The sequence below is a fragment of the Haliotis rubra genome, unplaced genomic scaffold (genome assembly GCF_003918875.1).
Source record: "Haliotis rubra isolate DU_JTF1 unplaced genomic scaffold, ASM391887v1 Scf270, whole genome shotgun sequence".
NCBI lineage: Eukaryota > Metazoa > Mollusca > Gastropoda > Lepetellida > Haliotidae > Haliotis > Haliotis rubra.
The window spans coordinates 806,083-829,457 of record NW_025766781.1 but is presented as its reverse complement, the minus strand read 5'-3'; the positions used below and the strand labels follow the sequence as shown (position 1 = coordinate 829,457).

Below are 23,375 nucleotides of genomic sequence, written 5' to 3'. Positions count from 1 at the left end.
GATAAGAATGGAACTGACGCAACTCAAATTTATCATTTTGTTTCAAATATGTTTCTTGTAAACTGAATGCTGATGGTTGAAAGTCTTGAGCTAGTAATTGTAATTCATTAAAATTCTTCCTAAGTCCTCTGCAATTCCATTGAATTAGGGAGGTAGAATTCATGTTATAGCGGGTGGAAGTACGGGAGATCTACTTTTTCCTTCCGGGGCGAACTGCTCCTAGTACGAGCACGGGGATGAGGGGAGACGTCCATGTCTTCCAGAAGTTGAAATTTATTGTACATCTGTACAGGGTCACGTGAGCCCTTTGATACTCTATCAGATGTTTTGCTGTGATCTATCTTATGGCATGGATTTTTCACTGCAGGCGATATTGATTGTGGTATGTTAGTCTGACAGCTTGATGATGATTTAGTCTGGTCAACAGTTGGAGCTGATGTGATGACTGTATGTTTGTCTGTTTTAGTCCAGGTGATATCCGCTTGACATGCAACAGACGTAACAGAGTGAGCAGGAGGTCGAGAAACCACTGAAGAGTATAACCTACCCGATGTTTGAGGGGGGTTGCATTTAATATAAGTTTGGCTTCATGGTATGATATATTTTTTTGAAGTTTGATTTTGATTATTTCGTATTCGCGTTTCCAGATGGGACATGTCTTAGATGAAGACATATGCTCCCCAAGACAATTGACACATTTTGGAGTAGACTGACAGTCTGAACCTTCGTGAGCTGTTTCACCACATCTGTAGCAGGTAGTGCGATTTCTGCAAGATTGGGCTCCATGGCCAAACCTTTGACATTTGTAACACCGAAGCGGATTTGGAATATACTGTTCCACTTCGATATTACAATATCCTGCTTTGATGGATTTTAGGTGTTGTGGCTGCGAAAAACGAAATCAAGTACGTGTTTGTTTTAAGCGTTTCACCATTTCTTTTGAATGTAAATCGTTTCACATGAGTGACACCTTGATTGTGTAATTCTTCCTCTATCTCAGATTCACTCATATCAGCAAGCCAGCGATCTCTGTCTCTCAGGATTCCTTTACTACTGTTGAGAGACTTGTGTGGCGAAACTGAAACTGCAGTATTTACAAGCTGTGTTGTAGCCAAGAGGGTAGCCGATTGTTTGGCTGTTTTACAGTCAATGTGTAGAAAGCCAGATCGAATTTTCTTGACGGCTTTAACATCACCAACAATGCCACAAATAGCCTTTGATGTCGCAAACGGATTTAATTTCAACGGTTCACCATCAGTTGAAGATACAACCAAAAATCTGCTCCATGTATCCGAAGATCTAATTGTGATGCTATCCTCATCAGAGGACAAACACTCATCCAATGCTCGTTTGTGTTTTTTTGTGTTGTGCCATGGTTAATTAGAAAAGGTTCGCCATCTCAGCTCCCCACCCTCCACGGAGTATCACAAGGACAATGCTATATACCAGTGGGTCTCCGACTGGCAGCACCGGGGATACTGAAATGGTATACTCCAGCAGACGACTAATTGAAATTAATCGATCAATCCACCAGATTGGCCCATGAGCCACCGCCTTCTGGGCATAGGACTCTAGGCATATTTAACATATGTTGACATTTTAAACAAATATATATTTTTTGAAATTATTTTACCAATACCCAAAACAAGATCATTTACAAAATTCAAATTTGTGCAATATCAAATACAAAGCACAGGGCATGGCATGACCAGCCGATTGGTTGAACCGGGCCCATTCAACCACCCGTCTAGGTGAAGTAAGGGTCGAAGTGGTGTATTGGGCAAAGGAACACTGTTCCTGGAACCAGTGCCCTCAACCACCAGAATCCCGTCCTCCACCGACACAGGGGCGCAACCCACGGCCAACAGGTTGGTGGACCAAATATTCCCCCGGGTCCACAACGGGGGTTTGAAGGGCGCTTAGCGTTACCCAGCACCCAACACGAGGAGGTGGCCCTTCATGGGTGCCATGACCATAATATGCTAGGTTAACGACCTAAATATCGGCATATCCCTTCTCTGGTTTCGAAAATACCAAGATTTAGGCAGTTGCGTTGTAAACTGATATTTATCTTCTATAAAGTCGGCTATATTCAAACCATGAGAAATGTCGTCAAATAATGTCTGATGACAGTTACCAACAAATAGTGTCCATATATTTTAGATATCTATAACAATAAAGCACAACCTCACTACTTTTTTTGATAAATGACAAAGGATTAATCAACCACATTAAAAGGTGTTCAGGCTTGAAGGACGAAGCTCATTAAAATCTATTGCCAGCTCCCTTTTAGAGACTGATAAAAGGTTCGAAAATTTGGGTCATAAATGCATGAAAGTTTTATTGTTGTTCATACCCGTTAGGCCTCCCGCCTCTACATGTAGTTGAGATATAACCGTTAGAACCACCACCACCCCCTCTGTCTTAAAGTATGCTAGATATAACCGTTAGAACACACCACACCACTTTTCTGCCCATTTATTCAATTGGGCTAAATCATAGTTGAGAGTTTCTTCTATGGATTTTACATACTTTCCCGCAACGACGATTGATGTGTCATCGGCCAACATTATTGTGATATTTTGTAAATTTCCAGGTAAATCATTGATATATACAAGGAACACACATTAACCAAGGGCAGATCCTTGAGGAACCCCTGCAGTAACATTTAGTTTTTCATAATGTTCCATTAACAGAGACACACTGTCGTCTATCAGGGCCCGGTTGTTCAAAACTCGGTTATCTTTAAACCAGCCGTTAAGTACATTTAACCGAGTGTTACCTAATAACAGAGGGTTATCTTGTTGTTCAAAACTCTGTTAACTTTTAACAGGCTGTTAACGTGACGTTAAGTTAACACACCTAAGGACCGCCGCTAACATAACTCGCAAAGGGCGTTTATGGCTAACACTGCTTTCATGACGCCAGTTCAGCAAAGAAAGGATAGGGTGTATCGTGGACTTGACTTCGATATTGGAAATTATTCTGACGAAAAGTTACATACGAAACTGTAACTATGCACATCACAGGAACTAAAATACATGTTGTACAAGTACATGATGCCTAGGTTTAATCTTTTAACACTTGTGGAAAGGTTTATATATGCTTTACTACACTAAATGTGTGAATTTCTTCTGTAAATATTATTCAAACAAACACTTTCAAAGAATATAACACGTACACCCTATACCCACGTATGATATGATATTGAACAAGGCTACATGTAGATAATTAAATTAGTTTCATGAAAAAATATCCGAACGATTATATTATGATACTGAAAGTGAAATCCGCGGGATGTGGTGATTGTATATTCTACCGACCTTCACCTCAGAGAAATTGCCAAATACACTCCCATTTTAAGATAGAGAAGAAGCCAGAAATGCCGATTATTACCGTTGTCGTTCTGCGTGATTTTGCGTCAGTCATGGCGTCACGCAGCACAGAAACTTGACAGTTTCGTGTAACTAAATCACATTCCTGTATTGTATCTATTTTTAATTTCTTATTTCTTGCTACTATGCTCTTTCCATGCAAATGGGTGTCTGAAAATTTGAGAAAATGCTACACAGTATAACGTCTGAAATTTTCTTTGTTTACGTTTCAAACAGGTGTTGTCTTTCGAGCACAGCAGTTGTTTCCACCCCCAATATCTTTCGTTTCACTTTATCTAGACACTGGGTATTGGTGCCAAAAAAAACAGTTTTAATTAGATTCTAAAATGTATTAGGAATTCAGTAGGACTGGGACGAGTAGGAAACAATGGAATTTAGTACCCGCATGTACGTACCCGAATCGGAATCGAGTACCCGGAAATGTAAGAAATACATTCGGGTCAACTTTCTGAATATTCAATCACGATTTGACAGAGATTATTGTAGAAAACTTGAACAGTTGGTAATAAGACATTAAAACTGACCTCAAGCTATTTAATTTACGTCTGTTTAACCAATATAGAGAGTAACACCATTACTTACATTCCTCGTTATAACAACGAACGTTTTGTTCCTGCTGCTACTGTAACTTAACTATTCACTGCTCATGCACAGATAAATTACAGTAATTAAAACTATGCTCCATTAATCGGACAATACCAATGATGTAAAAACCTGTGAATTTCCGGGTTAGAATATGGATCTTCAGTAACCCATGCTTGTCGTAAGAGGCGACTAACGGGATCGGGTGGTCAGACTCGCTGACTTGGTTGACATATGTCATCGGTTCCCAATTGCGCACATCGATGCTCATGTTGTTGATCACTGGATTGTCTGGTCCAGACTCGATTATTAAATTTACAGACCGCCGACATATAGCTGGAATATTGCTGAGTGCGGCGTAAAACTAAACTCACTAACTCACTCACTCAATGATGTAAATGTGTGTTACGTCAAAAATGAAAAAGACAAGCTATTGTCTGCCCTTGTCATTACAGAGCTCTCTCCCTTTCCGGATACTCGATTCCTAGATATAGGACTCGATTCCAGCTGTACCCGACCCGAATTCGAGTACCCAAGTACCCGTCCCAGCCTTAGAATGCAGTGATTCATTTGTCGCCGCTGAATATGAAATACAAGTGATGTAATTGGCGTTTCAATACCGGCCTTCACGAAACTTGATTTTGTAAACACTATCCAATAGGGCGCAAAATGCACATGGGCGTTCGTGTGAGTGTATTTATGAAAACATCTGAACACGATTCCAGGCTTATCGGCAACGTTTCAGAATTATTAGTGATTTTATTAAAAACTGATATCATTGTTAATTAATATGCTATTTTTGAAAGTCTATACTCCAAGTAATTATCCGATGTCCGTCTGGCATCCCTTCCCATAGATGGATTTTAATTATATTTTTACTAATCATTTCAGTGAGTGAGTGATATGCGGGCCTACTTCGTAGTCACTTTGATTAAATGTTATATTTGAATATCGAAACCTTTTTGTCACAGCGAACACAAAACTATCTCTTGTCATATTACACGATAATATTTGGAATTTTTAACTTATTTTATAACAATATCTGAATGCTAATGTTATACACCGATGGGTTCATATAAGGAATACTATGGCACAATAGTATTTCTCTGCCGAATCGTTGCAGCGTTCTATTATACTCTCATGAAATATAATACATGTTTTCCGTCCTTGAAGTCATTAACAAGAATTATGCATTTCCTGCAGTCACTTGTGAATTGAACTAAATGAAGGTTCATCTGATTAATGAGTATCGAGGAAATTATGTTCATCTGTAAAATTAGACGCAGCTTCATGTTTTTTCAAGACATCTTTCCGGAATATGCGTCTGTGGAGGCGTTCAGATAATGACGATATTGCACAGTATTATTCATGAGATTCTGGACAAAAGTAAGGTCGGATAATAGATGGATTTTATTCAGCAGTGTTGGCCCTGGGGCCTATAGTACGATTACAGTTTGATTACTTGCACGTGGTGCTAGTAACATATTAAGTTTCTATTGGTATTGAATGCATATTTCAGATAAAAGCTATGGTATTAATTACACAACATGGATATTGTTTGATGTTAAAAGATTTGGCAATGTGCGTTCATACATTACAATTTTTGACAGACTTGGCAAATAATTAATAAATGATATTGATAGCATCTTCACGACTTGGCCATACAGTCATGACAATTTAAGGAGTGAAAAGTGAGCGATAGGTCTTGTGGGAATTCAAAGATTCATTAAGACTGTAGCCGTCTAAGCGTAACTCTGTGTGTAATATTTATACATTTTCTATCCACTGACAACATGCTTCTAATATTAATATTATTTTCATCGATTCATCATATTTTATCTATAGCTGTGCTGTCAATTATAACTAGTACATACAAAATATGAGTGTCATGAGATGACTGGTTATTGACGAGACAAATTAACACTGTCAACATGGGCATTCAATATTGTATTCATGAATAATTATTCGTATTCGTTACCTAATATTCGTGAGATGTATCACATTCGCAACACAGTGTATTCGTTACAGCCCTAGTTTTCATTAAAATGTCTTTTCTGTGGCTGGAATAGAAGTAAGTCCCACACAGAGCTGGAATCATATGTCTTTGAAATATAAATTATGCAAACGGCTGGAACCTTGTGTTCCAATACAAAACGTTCGTAACGCTACGACATTCGCATGCCTATGATAAACTATAGAGTTGGCCTCAACCATTGACTGGATTACATTCTTTTCGTCAGCAGAGAAATTTCGACTTCTCTTTTTCCTTTTTCCTGCAGGCGACAGTATGCGTTTCCATTTTTGGTAAACCGGAAGTAAACAGAAAACGGAACTATGTGATATTTGTAAGCTATATAACCAGTGACGTTAACCACACTGTTAAAGTTTGATGGCGACGTTAGCTAACGGCATGACTAACCATGTTCTGAACAACGCATATTTAACGTTCGGTTACCTAAGGATTTAACCGCCGTTAGGAGTTAACCGGCGGTTAAGATAACCGAGTATTGAACAACCGGGACCGGATAGATAGTTAGTTAACCAACTAAGTACGTTTCCACGAACACAATCATTTTCTAATTTGTGCAATAAACCTTTATGCCATGCCCTGTAAAAAGCTTTTGAAATATCACAAAACAGCATACAGTAAAGGTGGTGATTATCTAGGACTGAGCATATATTATGATAAATGTCTATGTTGAGATGTAGTAGAATGACTAGCAGTAAAACCTGACTGGAATTTACTTCAAATGTTATGTTCATGGAAATGGTCGTGCACTTGCTTTATTACCATTATTCTTTCAAGGATTTTCCAAAGGATAGGTAATATTAAACTAATAGGTCTGTAATTAGTTGGGAGGGACGCATTTCCTTCTTTCAAAATAGGAGTAACATTACCCGTTTTCTACAGTTTAGGAAATACAGTCACTCAGTGATATATTATACAACAAACAAAGAGGTTCAGCTATAGATGTACAAATTCGTTTTAACACTCTCATGCTAATGCCATCAGGTCCAGTAGATTTGTTTGCTGGTAAGGTCTTATCTGTCTTTGTATTATATATACAAAATATTCATTTAATGTTTGAGCTTTATCCAAATCTGTAAAACCTGAAGGGGAATGGGTCCCGATGAAGTAGTAACAACCTGATTGAGTAGACTGAAGTGATAAATAGTTATCAAAAATAGATTAAAAGTTTCCCTTGGCTATTCTTTTCAGATTATTTACTTTATTCCTTTGCTCTTTGTATTTAAATAGCTCAGAAGTATTCAGAGATCGAAATGCTTTTTCCTTAGACGTTCTCATTTCTTTTAAGTATGTTACTAGGGGCGTTGAAAAAGTAGTCAAACTAACTATATTCTCGATGTCCAATATTTGAAAAACAGCTTCCGATTTTTTTTGAAGGAATCATTAGCAAAGTCATATCCAAAATTCCTTGTGGGTAATGTGGTTAACGAGATATTAGTCATCACAACATTGGGGTATTATGTTTCTTGCAAATTTGCAGAAAATGGAAAACGATCTCCCATTTGGTATCTAGTAATAGTAATAGTCCGCTTATATGGCGCTCACATCCAGGCACATTGCCTGCTCACAGCGCTACGTACATTACTATCCCTGATCATAAGACACTATCGTAGTTTCCGATACTTTTTCAACTCCCTGGGGACTGTACACCCATGCTGCCTGTTAGGCGCAATGAACTAAACACTCACATTGCCAGCACATACTCACGGGTACCCATTTTACAGCTGGGTGAACTGAGTTAGTGTAGATCTAAGTATCTTGTCCAAGGATACTACGCAAATGTGCCCCATCTCGGGACCCGAACCTAGGTGCCTCCTCGAAACAGGCCCTTCAGCGTGATAGGCAGACGCCTTACAACTGCACCATTGCGCTATCTCTTGGATAATGGTATACCCTCAGATAGTATCATATAAAATATGTTCAGCATAATATTGGATGACTTCCCATCATCATCAACATTCAAAGATTTGGATTGCTTGATTTACATTTAGACGGGGACTGAGGACACCCTCATTTTAAATTTTCAAAAACATTGTGTCCAGATATACAACATAATGAGAGCTGACACTTGTGTGACCATTCAGTATTTAGTTTGAACCCTTGACACCATGAATGAATAAGTGAAAACTTTAGGATGAGTCATATCCTTATGATGACGTCAACTGAAAGGGGGTGGGTAGTGTCTCCAAAACAAGCCCTTTCAGTAAACATGAAGGGGGAGTCACTTGAACAAGCGATTATAGTTTAAAATTGCTTTTTTGTGCAGTTTAATATCTAAGTTTGACTTTTACCAAGATACAACATGTTTTTTGCATATTTTGTTTCAATTGGTGTAGGGGGATTCCCATCAATACACCTTGATATAAAATTGGATCAAAATCTATTAATTCTTTCCTGAGTTCGCGGCTACCAAGCTTGGCGTGTGCAAAACTGTTACACCTTCGCTGTGACCTTTAAAATGACCTCAAGGTCACAAAATTCAAGTGGTGTCGGTAAATCTCGTCAATAAACCTTGGTACCAAATTTGAACAAAATCCATCATTTCTTTCTCGAGTTCTTTCAGTAAACCGAAGGGGGAGTCATTTGAAAAAGCGATTGTAGTTTCAAATTGCCTTTTTGTGCAGTTTAATATCTAAGTTTGATTCTAGCCGACCTCTACCAATCTCAAACATACAAAAATGTTTCTTGCATATTTTGTTTCCTGAAGTTTAATTTGTGATGCATTTCATTGCTATTCAGCTAGGCTATTCCATTTGTCCGAACCACAACATACGGAGACAGATCATTTAGCAGACCGGGTGCTGTACTCTGGAATTGATTACCTGAAAATGTCAGAAAATCGGAAAATATCAACAGTTTCCGATCGTGTCTCAAAACCATCCTCTTCAAACGAGCATTCGACTAAGCGCACATGAGCAGGACTCTGGATATGTAGCGCTATACAAATGTCTAATTTGATTTGATTTGATTTGATATAACCGTTAGAAACCCATCCCCACCCCACCCCTACTTTATATATTTATACATATCAAAACCTCAAAAGATATTTCCGAAAAGACATGATACAGAGGACAGTTTATATCGATTCTATATCAGGACGAATATTATTTTCGTCATTTGGTTAAGATTTGTCAATTCTTTCTTAGGTTATCGCGCTAATAATCTTTATATTGGCAAAACCCTCAGAATTTTGCTGTGACCTTGAAAATTATCTCAAGGTCACTCCATTTCACTTGTGTCGGTGAATCTCGCCAATATACCTTGGTACCAAATTTGAACAAAATCCATCATTTCTTTCTCGAGTTATCGCCCTAACAAGCTTATTTGATGTATGAAATGCAACGAAAAACAAACACCCGCGTATTTACGAGTGATTAAAACTGTTATTACAATTTACGTAAATATTTATTACATTTTACCGCAACGAAAAGTATTACAATTTACGTCAATTTTTATTACAATTTGCGTATTACGATTTACGTTTTTATTACAATTTACGTCAAGTTTATTACAATTTGCTGCAAGTATTACAATTTGCGTTTTTATTACAATTTACGTCGTAACAGGGCGCCCCTATCAGTTGTTCACCATTCACTGCCTGACAGCTGATGCTGTTGTCCTATGTGTGTTTGTCATCTTGCCTGACAAGCAGGAGGTTACCTAAAGGGAAGGGTTTTCACGGGTGAAGGACTTTCGTGATTGTGCTCCTGATTCATTCATGCTTGCCTACGAGAAGGCCATTTGGAATGTTACTGTGGCAGAGTTCCCAGATGTTGAGATCAAGGGACGTTTCTCTCGCTTGAACCAAAATGTCTACAGACGGAGTTCAGGCCTCCAAACCGAATACGCCACATCATCTGAGCTTCAGACCCAATCCCGAATGATTCCCGCCCTTGCATTCATTCCGGAAGATGAGGTGGTTGAGACGATTGGGTCCCTGACAGAGCACCTGCCTGAAGAGCTCGAACCAGTAGTGAATTACCTTGAAGACACGTACATTGGACGTCCACAGCACGGAGGTCGCCGCCTTTCACTCTAACAGCTAGTGCTATGAGTGCAAAGATGACTAGTGCAATGTTAAAGTATTATGCAAGTAATAGTACATGCATAATATGCAACTCTATTTAATACAATACTATTTTAATAGTGTTTGGTCTTAAAGTCTAGATTGAAGCTGATGTACAAGATTTGTCTTGTGTTGCTGAAAGTGAGTCATATGGAAGAATGGGTTATTATTTGCTACTGTATGGATTACCATGTCGAACTCAATACAGTTGAACCCGTGAAGGTGCAGGTTAGAATAGTGGCCTTCAGTAACCCATGCTTGTCGTAAGAGGCGACTAACGGGATCGGGTGGTCAGGCTCGCTGACTTGGTTGACACATGTCATCGGTTCCAATTGTGTAGATTGATGCTCATGCTGGATTGTCTGGTTCAGACTCGATTATTTACAGACCGCTGCCATATGGCTGGAATATTGCTGATTGTGGCGTAAACGTTGGTAAAGAAACTGAATTATTTTTTATGTCTTGGGTGGCAATTGTCGAGTGGCATTTGTCCGGGTGAGAATTGTCCTAGGTCCCTCCGCCACATACACCACATCATTCAACTTTCAGGTGAGCTAGACTACATCTTCCTGAAAAAAGCGGTACTGAAAACTCACTTATGATTAGAAGTGTCACTGTGGTAAACTTTTGGAGCCTGGTATCCGACAATGTACATGTATTCTGACAACGGCCCGTTGATGCAAATCCAACCCATGAAGAGGTGAAGTGAAATTTTCCGGAGAGCGAAAGGTCGCGGATTCGATCCCCGACCGCCTCATACCAAAAGACGTTAAAATATGGTTCTTGTTGGTCCCTGCCTGGCGCTCAGCATTAATGGGTACAACAAGGACTGGTCGGCTCGGAGTCAGTATAATGTGTCTGAGTGGGGTATTCATGCTTTACTGCGGCATAGTATTTCTGTGGGCTAGCACTATAAAAACAGCTTAAGTCTCGGCTAGTACAAGCAGCCGCACATACACATACACACGCATGCACGTCGTCATATGAGCGAAATATTCTCAAGCACGGCGTAAAACCCAATTTCACCTCACCTCATGAGGAGGACAACGCTTCGGAGTGTATCCTTACTCCTTCATCAAGTGAATGAATATAAACCGAAACGTTGTGTTCCTCATAACAAAGAAGTCGAAATCCATTAAAAAACCTCTTCCTTATATATTTTTTAATTTAAAATAATATTTTCAACCATAAAACATGGGTCGTATTATTGGTTGTGTTGAGTTCTTTTACATGTTGTACGTTAACCCATTTAAAAATAAACTCCTGCACTGAGTCCTATTTTACTGTGATGTCTATTCGGTTTCATAACTATCATCAATTCATCTAATGTATCATTAACACAGTATGCCAGATAAACAGTTTCCAACACAGGGTATTATTGGTGTTCGTTCTATTAGTGGAACAATAGAGGCTATTGGAACAATAGATAGCTTATTGTTTGTCCACATCAAGCAGAGGTATATGTGAACACGTCCTGTGAGTTTGGAAGGGGAATAATTGATTTTATACTAAGATTATAGTAATATTATTTTGCAACTTTTAAACATTCTTATTTCCTAACTCGCAATGTTGATGGAATGTGCGGCGTAAAACTAAACTCACTCTTATCTAACTTCTTTTTCTTGAAACATGTGATTGTCCCAATTCTGCTAGACGGGCAAACTGAATATATTTAGACTCCATAGGGCAAAAAGTATAAAAAGTATGATTTTAGACAAGTCATAAGTTTTAAAAGTATATCTGCTTGAAATAAAATACACCCCAAACATTTATAATGCTTCAATTAGACCTTGGTATCAATTCAAAGAAATAATGTGACTACATACATCACTATGGCAACTTTCAAGTGAGTCCTTTTGAAAGTCAGTTGTAGTTGAAATTGTTGTTATGCAAGTAGCTTTTATCAAAACAAGTTCCTGTCCTCTTCTACTGAAAACAGAAAAGATAAAGCATCCATATTTTATGAAACAGATATTGTAATGTTCAGGTGGGAAATATCAATGGCATTATGTTCACAGACATAATCTGTGTCATAGCAAGAAGTGACCACTTTAGCAAGCAAGCAACAGAATACACACTTCCTATGTGGGTTCTATATTGTGTTGGAATGCAGGCAAACAGCTGACTAGCAGTTCAACACTGTAATTCAACCCTATCCTCATGGCAGCACCAACCGATGTACACTAACAAAGAACAAAGAAAGCCATCAATTCCCATAATCAACACTACGTTCCAATGTTTTATAATATTGGACTGCTCACAAGGCTTATGAAATAGCTTGACCCAAACCAGATGAGCCATACGACTTGAAGGCTAGAGGCACCTATGGAGGTCATCCTTTTCAGCAGATGAATATAAATATCTGGTGAAAATGATGCTTCGATTGAAGGTATTTCTGAGCACAACCAGAAACAGACTCTCCATGAGAGCCAGAATATGAAATCCAAGATAATGACCCTCCTGTATGCATCCAAAACTAGGAACTACTCCAGCTGCTTGACAGCTGCTGGTGAAGAGGCTACCGCCAGAGTTGGTGGCAACATTTGAAAATGAGGACTTTGTTGCAAAGACGTCTCGTGTAAAGTTGAAAGCTGTCGTGACGGACTTTGTTCTGGAGACAACCAAATCCAAGGGACTGAAGGGTGCGGGAGGGGGAATTGGCTTGACACTTAGAGGTTCCGCTCTTGTAAGGTGATTTATGGTTTGTCCCATGACTTCACAGTACTCCACAAACTTATTACATGTCATGCTGGCCAGATCATAGGGGCGTGTCTCGCCTTGAAACAGCGTTAGAAAGACATATAGGTATATAGACCCTACCTTATTACTATATAAAGGGATGTAACGACGAAACCACCCCCTCCTCAATCAAAGTTAGATTTCTCCACGCAAAATACATGTAAGGCCCCGCCGAGGCCTACGAAACGAAAGCTAGATGATTTTCCTACAACATGAGCTATAAATTGTCACAATCGGATCATTATTTCAAAGGTTATACATCACGACTCACCGAAAACAGCTACCTCCACAATCCCAAACCAAAATCATCGATCAGCCAAGACAACGAAAATTCACCTTTTGAATTCGTTTATTAATTCCAGCCACGTTGACAGCACCTATGAGGGCTAGATTCGATCGGCAGCTGCACTCCGCGGGTCTGAAAACTTATTGCAACATCTACATATCATTTCCTCGACAGTAAGCAGGTATTTTCTCCAAAATCATCGGCAATCATCGGCTCACTTGTCGGCCATAGATGACCTTGACATTCAATTGACCAGAGCAGATCCACACAAACTGATTGTCTATGATACAAGCTATGATACCACGTGTCTTTCAGTGTCAGTCAAACGGTAATATCGACCCTGTATGAAATGACGTCGTCATATGAGCGAAATATTCTCAAGTACGACGTAAAACCCAATTTCACCACACCTCACCTCACCTCACCTCACCTCACCTCACCTGTATGAAATGAAATTGTGTACATTTGCTGTAGAATTGAATACTCTATTGAAAGATGTTCATTTATATATGCATTTTCTTTTCTTTTCAATCTTGGTCAAACACACTGTATACTTTCTTTTGAGCACTGGTTTATATGGATGACAGTCTCAAAAGTTAGTCCCGTTCAAAGATGATTGAATACCAAGGCCATCTCTACCATGTGAAAGCAGCTGTAGCTCTTTGGAATTTGCAACGGTAATTACTAAGGATCAAAACAAAGCAAAACTTAACACAGTACTACAGTGAGTTCCAGTGCTACGTGAGGAAGGGCAGATGTTATGTGTCATTTGGAGGCAAGGATGTAAAATCTATATATTTCACAATGGTGTAATAGCGGTTGATTTTCTGTTCTTTAACCAGGAAGAAATACAAGGACAATACATCATGACGAAGCTGCAGCGGAAGATGGTGCTTAGCCCTAATGTCTGTGTCCAGTTTGGAGACAATGGACCAGCAATCGAAGTACAGGAAGCCGTCTTCCTGACAGGTCGTCACTGACGGGAACACAGATTAGTTTATTTGCTATTTCGGTCCAATGAATATATATGTTTTGTTTACTGATCTCTAAATGAACTAATAATGTTATCTTCCACGGTTTCGAGTAGACCCAGTAAATGATGTAAAGAAATGATTATACAAATTTAAATAACAGACAAAAGGATCCATAAGTATTTAGAGGGTAGGGTTGGAAAACCCTGATTTTTTCAAAACGCCATCATTCACATAGTGAGTGAGTTATCTAACGATCATGAACTGAATCACAATTGTTATGGTGGTCAAAAGCTATGCCTTTTCACTGAATGGTGGAATGGTATGTTGATGTGTATACTGTCTGTTGGTGTGTTGAGAGGTTGTGACGGTTCACATGTCTGGAGGTCTGTTTACGTGTGTAGAGGTCTGTTCATATGACGAGGGGTCTGTTTGCTTGTATATAGGTCTGTTATCGTGTCGAGGGCCCTGTTTACGTGTATAGAGGTCTGTTCATGTGTCGAGGGCCCTGTTTACGTGTGTAGAGGTCTGTTCATGTGTCTAGAGGCTTGGTCTGCTCCTGTGTCCTCAGTCTTTTCATTGTTTAGAGCCCTATCCACGTTTCTACATGACTATACAGAGGTCTTGATCGAGGTTTGTTTACATGGCTTGAGGTCTGTTCCTGTGTCTTAAAGTATGTTCAAGGTAGCCTAGTGGTTAAAGCGTTCGCTCGTCACGACGAAGACCCGAGTTCGATTCCCCACGTGGGTTCAAAGTGAGACGAGAAGCCTGAGTGAGTTTTCTACGGTGTACCAAAGTGCCGTGATATTTCTGCTGTACCCCGCCGTGATATTGCTGGAATATGGCTAAAAGCGGCGTAAAACTAAATTCACGCACTCACTAAAGTATGTTCACGCGCCTACAAGTCTGTTGACAGGCTGGAGCTCATTCGTCACCACTCGCCCCTTTCCGTAACCTCGCTATTCGGCTTGTTCCGGAATAACACGAGTTGGTCACGAATGGGCTGGAGCTCTGTTCAAGTGTCATTAGGTCTGTTCACCTGTCTATCTATCTTGAAACGTGCCAAAATCTGAGAACACATCTGTATGTCTGTCCTCATCTATATCTGTTCCCGCTCCTATTGTGAGGCAAGAGTGTAAGAGGAAATCTTTCAAGAAATTCCTGCTGTCGATCCTTCATGTTTGTTCAAATATAAATCACATGTTTTAACACAAATTGACAAAACGTGTTAAATTTTCGACTATATATTGGTGACATTAGTGACCCAATCATCAAATTAAGATAAACCGAGCGAGCAACCTGCTTCTAACAGCGCTTAGAATTATAGCTCAAAGATCACACGGAACTCGAATCACCGTCACACGGCTTAATCTCCTACTAACATGATACCTCGTGCAGGAAGGAAGTACTGATATTGCATGAAGTCACGATACTCATTGAAACACCTGGGTCAGCTTAGTATCTTGGCATTTCAATTTATTTTAAAACAAAACAACAACGAATGGCCCTAGAAGGCTTTCGTAGAAAATTCCATTTTTCAGATCAGTAGTTTTCCACCATGGTGTATTCACCCGAGGCCCATTTCTGTTGTCCCCCGCCGGGATATTGCTGGAATATTGCTAAAAGCGGCGTAAAACAATACTCACTCACTCACTCTCTATTCACTCGAGGAGGCATGCTGCTTAGAGGAGAGTTTCAGGGAGTTCTGCAACACACTTCTCCCCATCATACCCAGACCAAACCATGAAGATCCTGGTTAGAATTGATCTTCAGTAACCCATGCTTGTCGTAAGAGGCGACTAACGGGATTGGGTTGTCAGACTCGCTGACTTGGTTGACACATGTCATCGTATACCAATCGCGTAGAACGATGCTCATGCTGTTGATCACTGGATTGTCTAGTCCAGACTCGATTATTTACAGACCGCCGCCATAAAGCTGGACTATTGCTGAGTGCGGCGTTCAGCAACAACCATGCAATGAAATTACAGATTGTGAATATTGCACGTATTGGCCTCTGGACGTCGACTTCTGTCATTTGTCAGCAAGTTTTGCAGACTGCTCATCACTAGTTCAAACACATACAATGAATGGAAGCAAGTATTGCACGATTCGGTGCCAAGTTATGTGTAGATGCCAACACCGTTATCATGCAAGTGGTAGCATCTATACCGAAACTAAGTCCCCATGGTCCCTAGTATGCTGATATACCTTCAGTTGTTGGCAATCTATAGCCTGGTTTTATATTGTATTGTCGTCTATAGTTAAATGTTTTAGATTTGGTTACTAGTTTTAAATTTCTACCTGTGATAATCTAGTTGTTTTACTGTCCTTCGTTGACAGGTTTTTATAATTGTCCCCTGCCGCAATGCGGAACGGGGACTATGTATTCAGCGGCGTCCGTACGTACGTCCCGATTCTTGTTAACGCGATATCTCATGAACTGTTGTACCCAATGTCTTCAAATTTGGTGACAGCCTACATTAGGGGATTACGCAGACACCAGCCGATTTGGGTGACCTTGACCTTTTGTCAAGGTCACCACGACACTGACCACTTTTCAAACTGTTGTTAACATGATATCTCATGGACTGTTGTACCCAGCGTCTTCAAATTTGGTGACAGCCTACATTGGGGGATTACGCAGACACCAGTTTATTTGGGTGACCTTGACCTTATCTTCAAGGTCACCATGACACTTTGCACGCTTTTAACTCTTGTTAATGCGATATTTCATGGACTGTTGTGCCCAATGTCTTCAAATTTAGTGACAACCTACATTGGGGGATTTCACAGACACCAGTTTATTTAGGTGACGATGACCTTATTTTCAAGGTCACCGCGACACTTTGAACACTTTTACAAACTCTTGTTAGCGTGATATCTTATGAACTGTTGTACCCAATGTCTTGAAATTTGGTGACAGCCTACATTAGGGGATTTAACAGACACCAGTTTATTTAGGTGACCTTGACCTTATCTTCAACGTCACCACGACACTTTGAACACTTTTCAAACTCTTGTTAACACGATATCTCATGAAATGTTGTACCCAATGTCTTCAAATTTGGTGACAGCATACATTGGAGTATTACACAGACACCAGTTTATTTGGGTGACCTTGACCTTATCTTCAAGGTCACCGCGATACTTTGACCGCTTTTAAAGCGGATATATCATAAAACATTGCACCCAATGTTTCAAGTATGTTGACAGCCTACATTGGGTGATTATGCAGACACCAGTAATTTCAGGCATCTTGTATGTGACCCAAAAATAAAAAGTAGTAGGGGCCGGGGACATTGCCATATCAGTGGCAAACACTTGTTTACCTTTAATATATATTAGTCTGTAACTTATTTTAGTCACGATATGGCTGTAATATTGCCAAAGTGACTTTAAATTTTAACTCACTCACTCTATACCGAAACGTTGCATCCATTGCAATAACATGAGTGAGTGGGTAATGATTTACACCGCTTTTAGCAAAATTCCAGCAATATCACGACTGGGGACACCAGAAATGGGCTTCACACATTGTACCCATGTGGGGAATTGAACCGGGGCCTTCGCCGTGACGAGCATACGCCTTACCCTCTGGGTTACTCCACCACCCTCATTACAATAAAGAAGTTGTTTATCCATAAATAATGTTCCTCTTCATCATACCAGCTTCAAAATACCACTTAAAGAAGTAAAAACCTTAGACCAATCAAAAAAGGGTAAAAAGAAATAACTTTTTAATAAGCAAGAGCACAACTTAGTTCCCCGCTCTGTATCTGAAAACGGTCAACATCCTATATAATATATATTGATGCCATGATTATCCATGTGCATGAAGGTTCGTTGAGATATTTTGTACCCAAGAAGAAAAGGGTTCACCATTCCTCGCCGACGTGTCGAAATATACCAGTGTGTATGAACAAGTTTAGACTAACAACTAGTCTCTGAAATGAACATATTTTACAGATAAAACAGTCGATAATATATGTATTATATACTTTCATTCAAACGTTTAGACTCACTAGTGTAAATATAGCCACTTATAATACTTCATCAGGCAACTGTTATTGCCGATGTGACTTTAAATAATAACTCACTCACTCACTAAGGCAACTGTTCTAAACTAAATTTTGCACGATATTCCATACTATTTAAAGGTACTGTTAACACATGAACTGATGTATTGTAAAACAAATTCGTAACGTTAAAAAGAATAACATATAGTGAGTGTTTTAAGTGAGTATAAACTTTCGAAAGGAAGTATATAATGAAAAGGGGCCCTGAGACCTGAAACTGTGGAAATCTAGACTTGCCACATATTCTAGACTTGCATGGACTTTTTGGGATATAAATGTTTAAGAGTCTGTATGTCAGACAAGTTCGGCTGCACCATCGAAGCTTTGCAGTGTCCTCCCCTTCTTATCTCTTCTAAAGCCGAATATTTCTCATACCCTGTTTTTTACCCAAGAAGAAAAGGGTTCACCATTCCCCGCCGAAGTGTAGAAAATAGACCTGTGTGTATGAACAAGTTTGGTTGCACCATCAAAGCTTTGTAGTGTCCTCTCCCTCTGATCTCCTCTAAAGCCATATCTTTCCCATACCCTTTTTTACAGGTAACCTCTTTAAGGTGCTTCACTATACTCCTTGCGCCATCTTGAGGAAAGAACATAGCTTGGGTGCAGCATGATGCTGCCGGGGTCACTTGGTACATGTGGGCTGAAAACCTGCGCAGTTCTATCAAATTCACACGACCAATTGCCAAAGCACCCAGGGAAAAATATAAGGCACTCAATATCCACAACAATCGTACATCTGAGTCACTTTCCTTAAATAGGTACAAACAAACAGGAACGACTAATATTGTTCCAAACACGGCACCTAAAGCAAACATTTCAGGAAGCCTCTCCAGTTGTAAACTCAAATATCCTAGCAACCGTTCCGGATGATAAAACTTAATAAAAGTCACATTATTAGTCTTTTGGTTTTCTTCGGGATATGAAATGACTTTCTCCAGGACTAGAAACAAATCCTTATGTGGGTAGGAATCGTCTTCAATCATAAATACATTGGACGCATTTCGTTTTAGTGTTTCCTCGATGCAATAAATATAATCCATTTTTTCCTTTTCAAAAATATCAACAAACTTTGCCTGCTTTCCTTTAAATTTCTGAAATGTTGTAAAAGTTGGATTCAATGACGTTGCTTCACGATAGCTATCCGGATGACCGTCGACATTGCACAAAAATATTCCGTATTTCAGTTCCGTGTTGGTTATATTTATTAGATCAACCAAACGACCTAGAACTTGAGTCAGATGCCGTGGTTGATAACCTCCCTCGTATTTTCGGTTCCTCGAGACCGTCACAACAGTAATTCCAACGTCTATATGTTCTGAATGTAACAAAGGAGGTGATTTGTTGCTTTTTGATAATAAATCTGCGTACATCTGTACGATTGGTTCATTTTTAGCCAATCGTTCGTCGTTCTCGCGTCGCAAACGTCTTTCCTCTTGATTGCTGCTCCTAGACCGGAAGTTGTAGACGGAGTGACGAAGATCACAACAAAGAAGCGGCAGAACGAGGAAGAATGTTATCCCGTACAGGAGGAAGTAGAATCGGATGACCTGAAACCGCCTCTGACATAAGAACGCTCTACATTTCTTGAACAACCTGAAACGAAAATATAGTTTGGTTTAATGTTATTCATGTACAACCATATATTTGTTTCCAGAATGCCTCTATCATGTTGTTGTGTTCCATTGTCAGAAAACGACATATTTTATTAAATCAATGCACCCATCCCCGAGGTATTGTTGTATTGTAACATGTTGTATATAACGCCAAACATTTAACTGACAAAGAATAATATGATTTCAGCTAATACAGTTATCTTAACCCTTGAAATAACACGCCTTAAAAGGTTGAATAAACTGTCGGAGGGCAACAAGATTTGAAATCTCATACAACAAATGAAGCTTGTTAAATAAAATAATTAGCTCATGTGTGTGGTAATGCAAACAATCTGGAGCATCATGTGTCCATCTTCACAACACAAAGGAGGTAACTGACCAGTTTCCACCCTTTGCCAAACAAGGCTTGAATTACGAAGTAACATGTGTTATATTTGGGATTACACTTTCTTAGTAAGTACACATTCTCGTACTTATGTTGGGTTGAACCCCTCCGGGATTCGAACCCACACCCTCAGACTCAGGCACCTAATCGCCAGCACACAAAGTCAGCCGCCAAACCCGCTCAGCCACCACAGCTTCCACGCGGAAGGTCTAATCAAAATCATGAAATAAAATGAACAATCGTTTTAAGTGAGTCAGCTTAAATTTAAGCCGCTTTTAGCAATTTTCCACCAATATCACAGTGGGGGACACCAAAAATAGGCTTCACTAATTGTACACATGAGGGAAATCACGACTACTTCTACTACTACTACTACTACTACTACTACTACTACTACTGCAACCAGTACTACTACGCGCACACTTACTGCAACCACTACTACTGTTCCTAGCTATTACTACTACTAACACAAATACTTCTACTACTACTACTACTACTACTACTACTACTACTACTACTACACTGCTGCTGCTACTACTACTAACACAATCAGTACAAATACACGCACACCTACTGCAACTACTACAACTGTAACCACAGCTACTTCTACTACTACAGACAACTACTGCAACTACAACGTCTTATACTACTGCAACGATATACTGCTTTGAGGTCGTTCGGTACGTCCCGGACACGAGTGGTCACGACTGGGACAACATGTTTGTTTGTCGAGCATCAACAATTCCGTTGTCTCAAGCAGCCGTTTTCCCTTAGTCAATACGCGGCTCATTGGGACAGAGTTTTTAAACAAGAACATAAGTGATCCGTTTGAATCGAGTTTACGACCTGCAGTTATTTTTAGATTTCAAAATCAGGTTTTCAAATAAATCATAAGTGGATATTGAAATGATATCACGACTTCAAAATCAGCAGGGGCGGATACAGCTTTTTAAGAAAGGGGGTGTACACACACTTCAGAAAGAGGGGGGGTTGCACACTTCATTTTCACCCGTTTTCACGAGAGTTTCAATGGTCAATTAATAAACTTTCAGGACAATAGGAGGGTGCGCACCTCCGCAATCCCAAACCCCAACCCCCACCCCACCCCCAACCTTTCGCCCATTCTGGATCCGCGTGTGATCAGGTTTTAAAATAAATTATAATTGGCTCACAAGGCAAGCTAAATGCATAATTTATTCTGAAATTGTGTAACAAGTCAGATCAATATTTCTGAGAAAACAAGGCAGGTTTTGTAAGGCTGAAAATGATGCTGTCACAAACAGAGAAAAACAAGTAAAGGGAATAACAAGCTGGCTTTTCGGAAAACATCTAACTTGGAGTAAGTACGTGACTCCTGCCATACCTGTCACACCTGTTGTCTGTCATACCTGTCACAGATGAGAAACTCTGCGTTGTTCTAATACTTCCACAAGTTCCACTGAAGGGGTCGTTGTCGGCACAGGTACTACAGATGTGTACCCCAGTACGTTTCTGTATACAGAAATGTACCCAAAACAAAATCAAAATTCAGAAACGTACCCGGTACCCTCAACGGCGGACGAGTCCATATACTGCAACCCCAAACCGAAGCCGTATGTAGGTGCATCGCGAAATATTTGTTGTTGTGTGTGCTCGTTTCTTATAGAACACAATCAATTGTATCTAATACAAAAGTATGACAGTTCCGATCAAGAAAACGGCACAATGCGGAATAGACCCGTCCTAGGGTTCGTTTCTGTATTCAGATTTTGGATAGGGTTACCTGGGGTACAAATATGTACTATCTGTGCCGACAACGTCCCCTTCAACACAAGTTGTACCACAACAAACATTGTTGAATAGATCTTACTCACGAAAGCCTTACATGTACATTTGATGTTGCTAATATTTTCAAAATGCAAGCGTTGAAATTACTCAAATTAAAATTTCGACAGGCTATACTCACTTCGCTCCCATGCTTACATTTCCCTCAACGATCGTCGGTTCAGTTCGGAGCTTAATTTCACTCGGACTTACATCTTCCGGCTTGTCATCACACTCGTGTCACGTGACACGACAATCGGCATATCACGGCTTGTGTCAACAATGCTGCGCTTACAACCTTCCACAATTGATTTACAGTTTTGATAAAATACATGCACGACACGTTATGGTTTGAACTTTTATGCACATTTGAACTTAGCCCGGGCGGGGGGAGAAAGGAGAGGTGTGGTGTGGTGTTTCAGTGCATTTGTGAAATGACGCTTTTCATATGTTGCCAAGTGAATCGTTGCATACATTGCCTACAACGAAAAGACTTGTTCAGTGATATAACGACAGGTACCTTATTCCAGGAATGTATCTATTTATATTGACTTAAGTAACAACATCCCACCCGTCTGCTGCTGGGACTAGGCAAGTCACATCTGTTAATAGGGGAGGGTAATAAACAATACCCCATCGATCTGCCGATGACAACGTGCGCTCGTCACGCTGAAGACCCGGGTTCGATTCCCCGTTCGGGCACGATGTGTAAGCCCATTTCTGGTGTCCCCCGCCGTAATATTGCTGGAAGTTAAGTTTAGTTTTACGCCGCTTTCAGCAATATTCCGGCAATATCACGACGGGGGACACCAGAAAGAGGGGAATCGAAACCGGGTCTTTGGCGTGACGAGCGAACGCCTTAACCACTAGTCTACCCCATTGCCCCCAATGTTGAAGAAAGAACGTGTATGTATTTGTTGTGTAGTAAGGTTATTAACTGTTTATACATATTTAATCACAGCAATGACAAAAGCGGGATGATTTAGCTTATGGCTAAGAAAACAGATGTTTGTTCTTAATAATGTAACGGTAAATAACAAGTACATACCTTTACCGTGTATTAGAGTTTTTAATTTTATGTACATATTTACCCAGGTGGATTGTTTGAGAAGCTGGGATGCCTAATTAAATCAGACTAGAATCATCATGGATATTTCCAGATAGCGGCATCTGATGGGCATTTTCCGCTCGGTTTGTTGTTTGTTCAGGTTGATGATGCGCTCCATGCGGTATGGGTAAATGTATGGAATCCTGGAAGGGACATTGTCGCGTTGTCGCACTAACAAAAACAAGCAAAAAGAGATAAAATTAACCAAAGTGCGACAACGCGACATTTTGGCCATATGTCGCAATGTCGCATTGTCGCGCTTTGAATCATATTATTATATTCCTCCAAAGGGCAAGAATGCCACATAGCCACATAGCGA

General features: G+C 39.9%; 1 protein-coding gene across 1 annotated transcript; it reads right to left on the bottom strand.

Moving 5' to 3' along the window:
• Nucleotides 1-18,300: 18,300 nt before the first annotated feature.
• On the bottom strand, nt 18,301-21,268 carry LOC124280628 (post-GPI attachment to proteins factor 4-like). The gene is made up of 2 exons (XM_046716607.1): nt 21,258-21,268; nt 18,301-19,740 (listed from the first exon to the last, which is right to left on the bottom strand). The coding sequence occupies exons 1-2, from the start codon at nt 21,266-21,268 to the stop codon at nt 18,531-18,533; spliced, it is 1,221 nt and encodes a 406-aa protein (XP_046572563.1). The 3' UTR covers nt 18,301-18,530.
• Between the last annotated feature and the right edge of the window lie 2,107 nt (nt 21,269-23,375).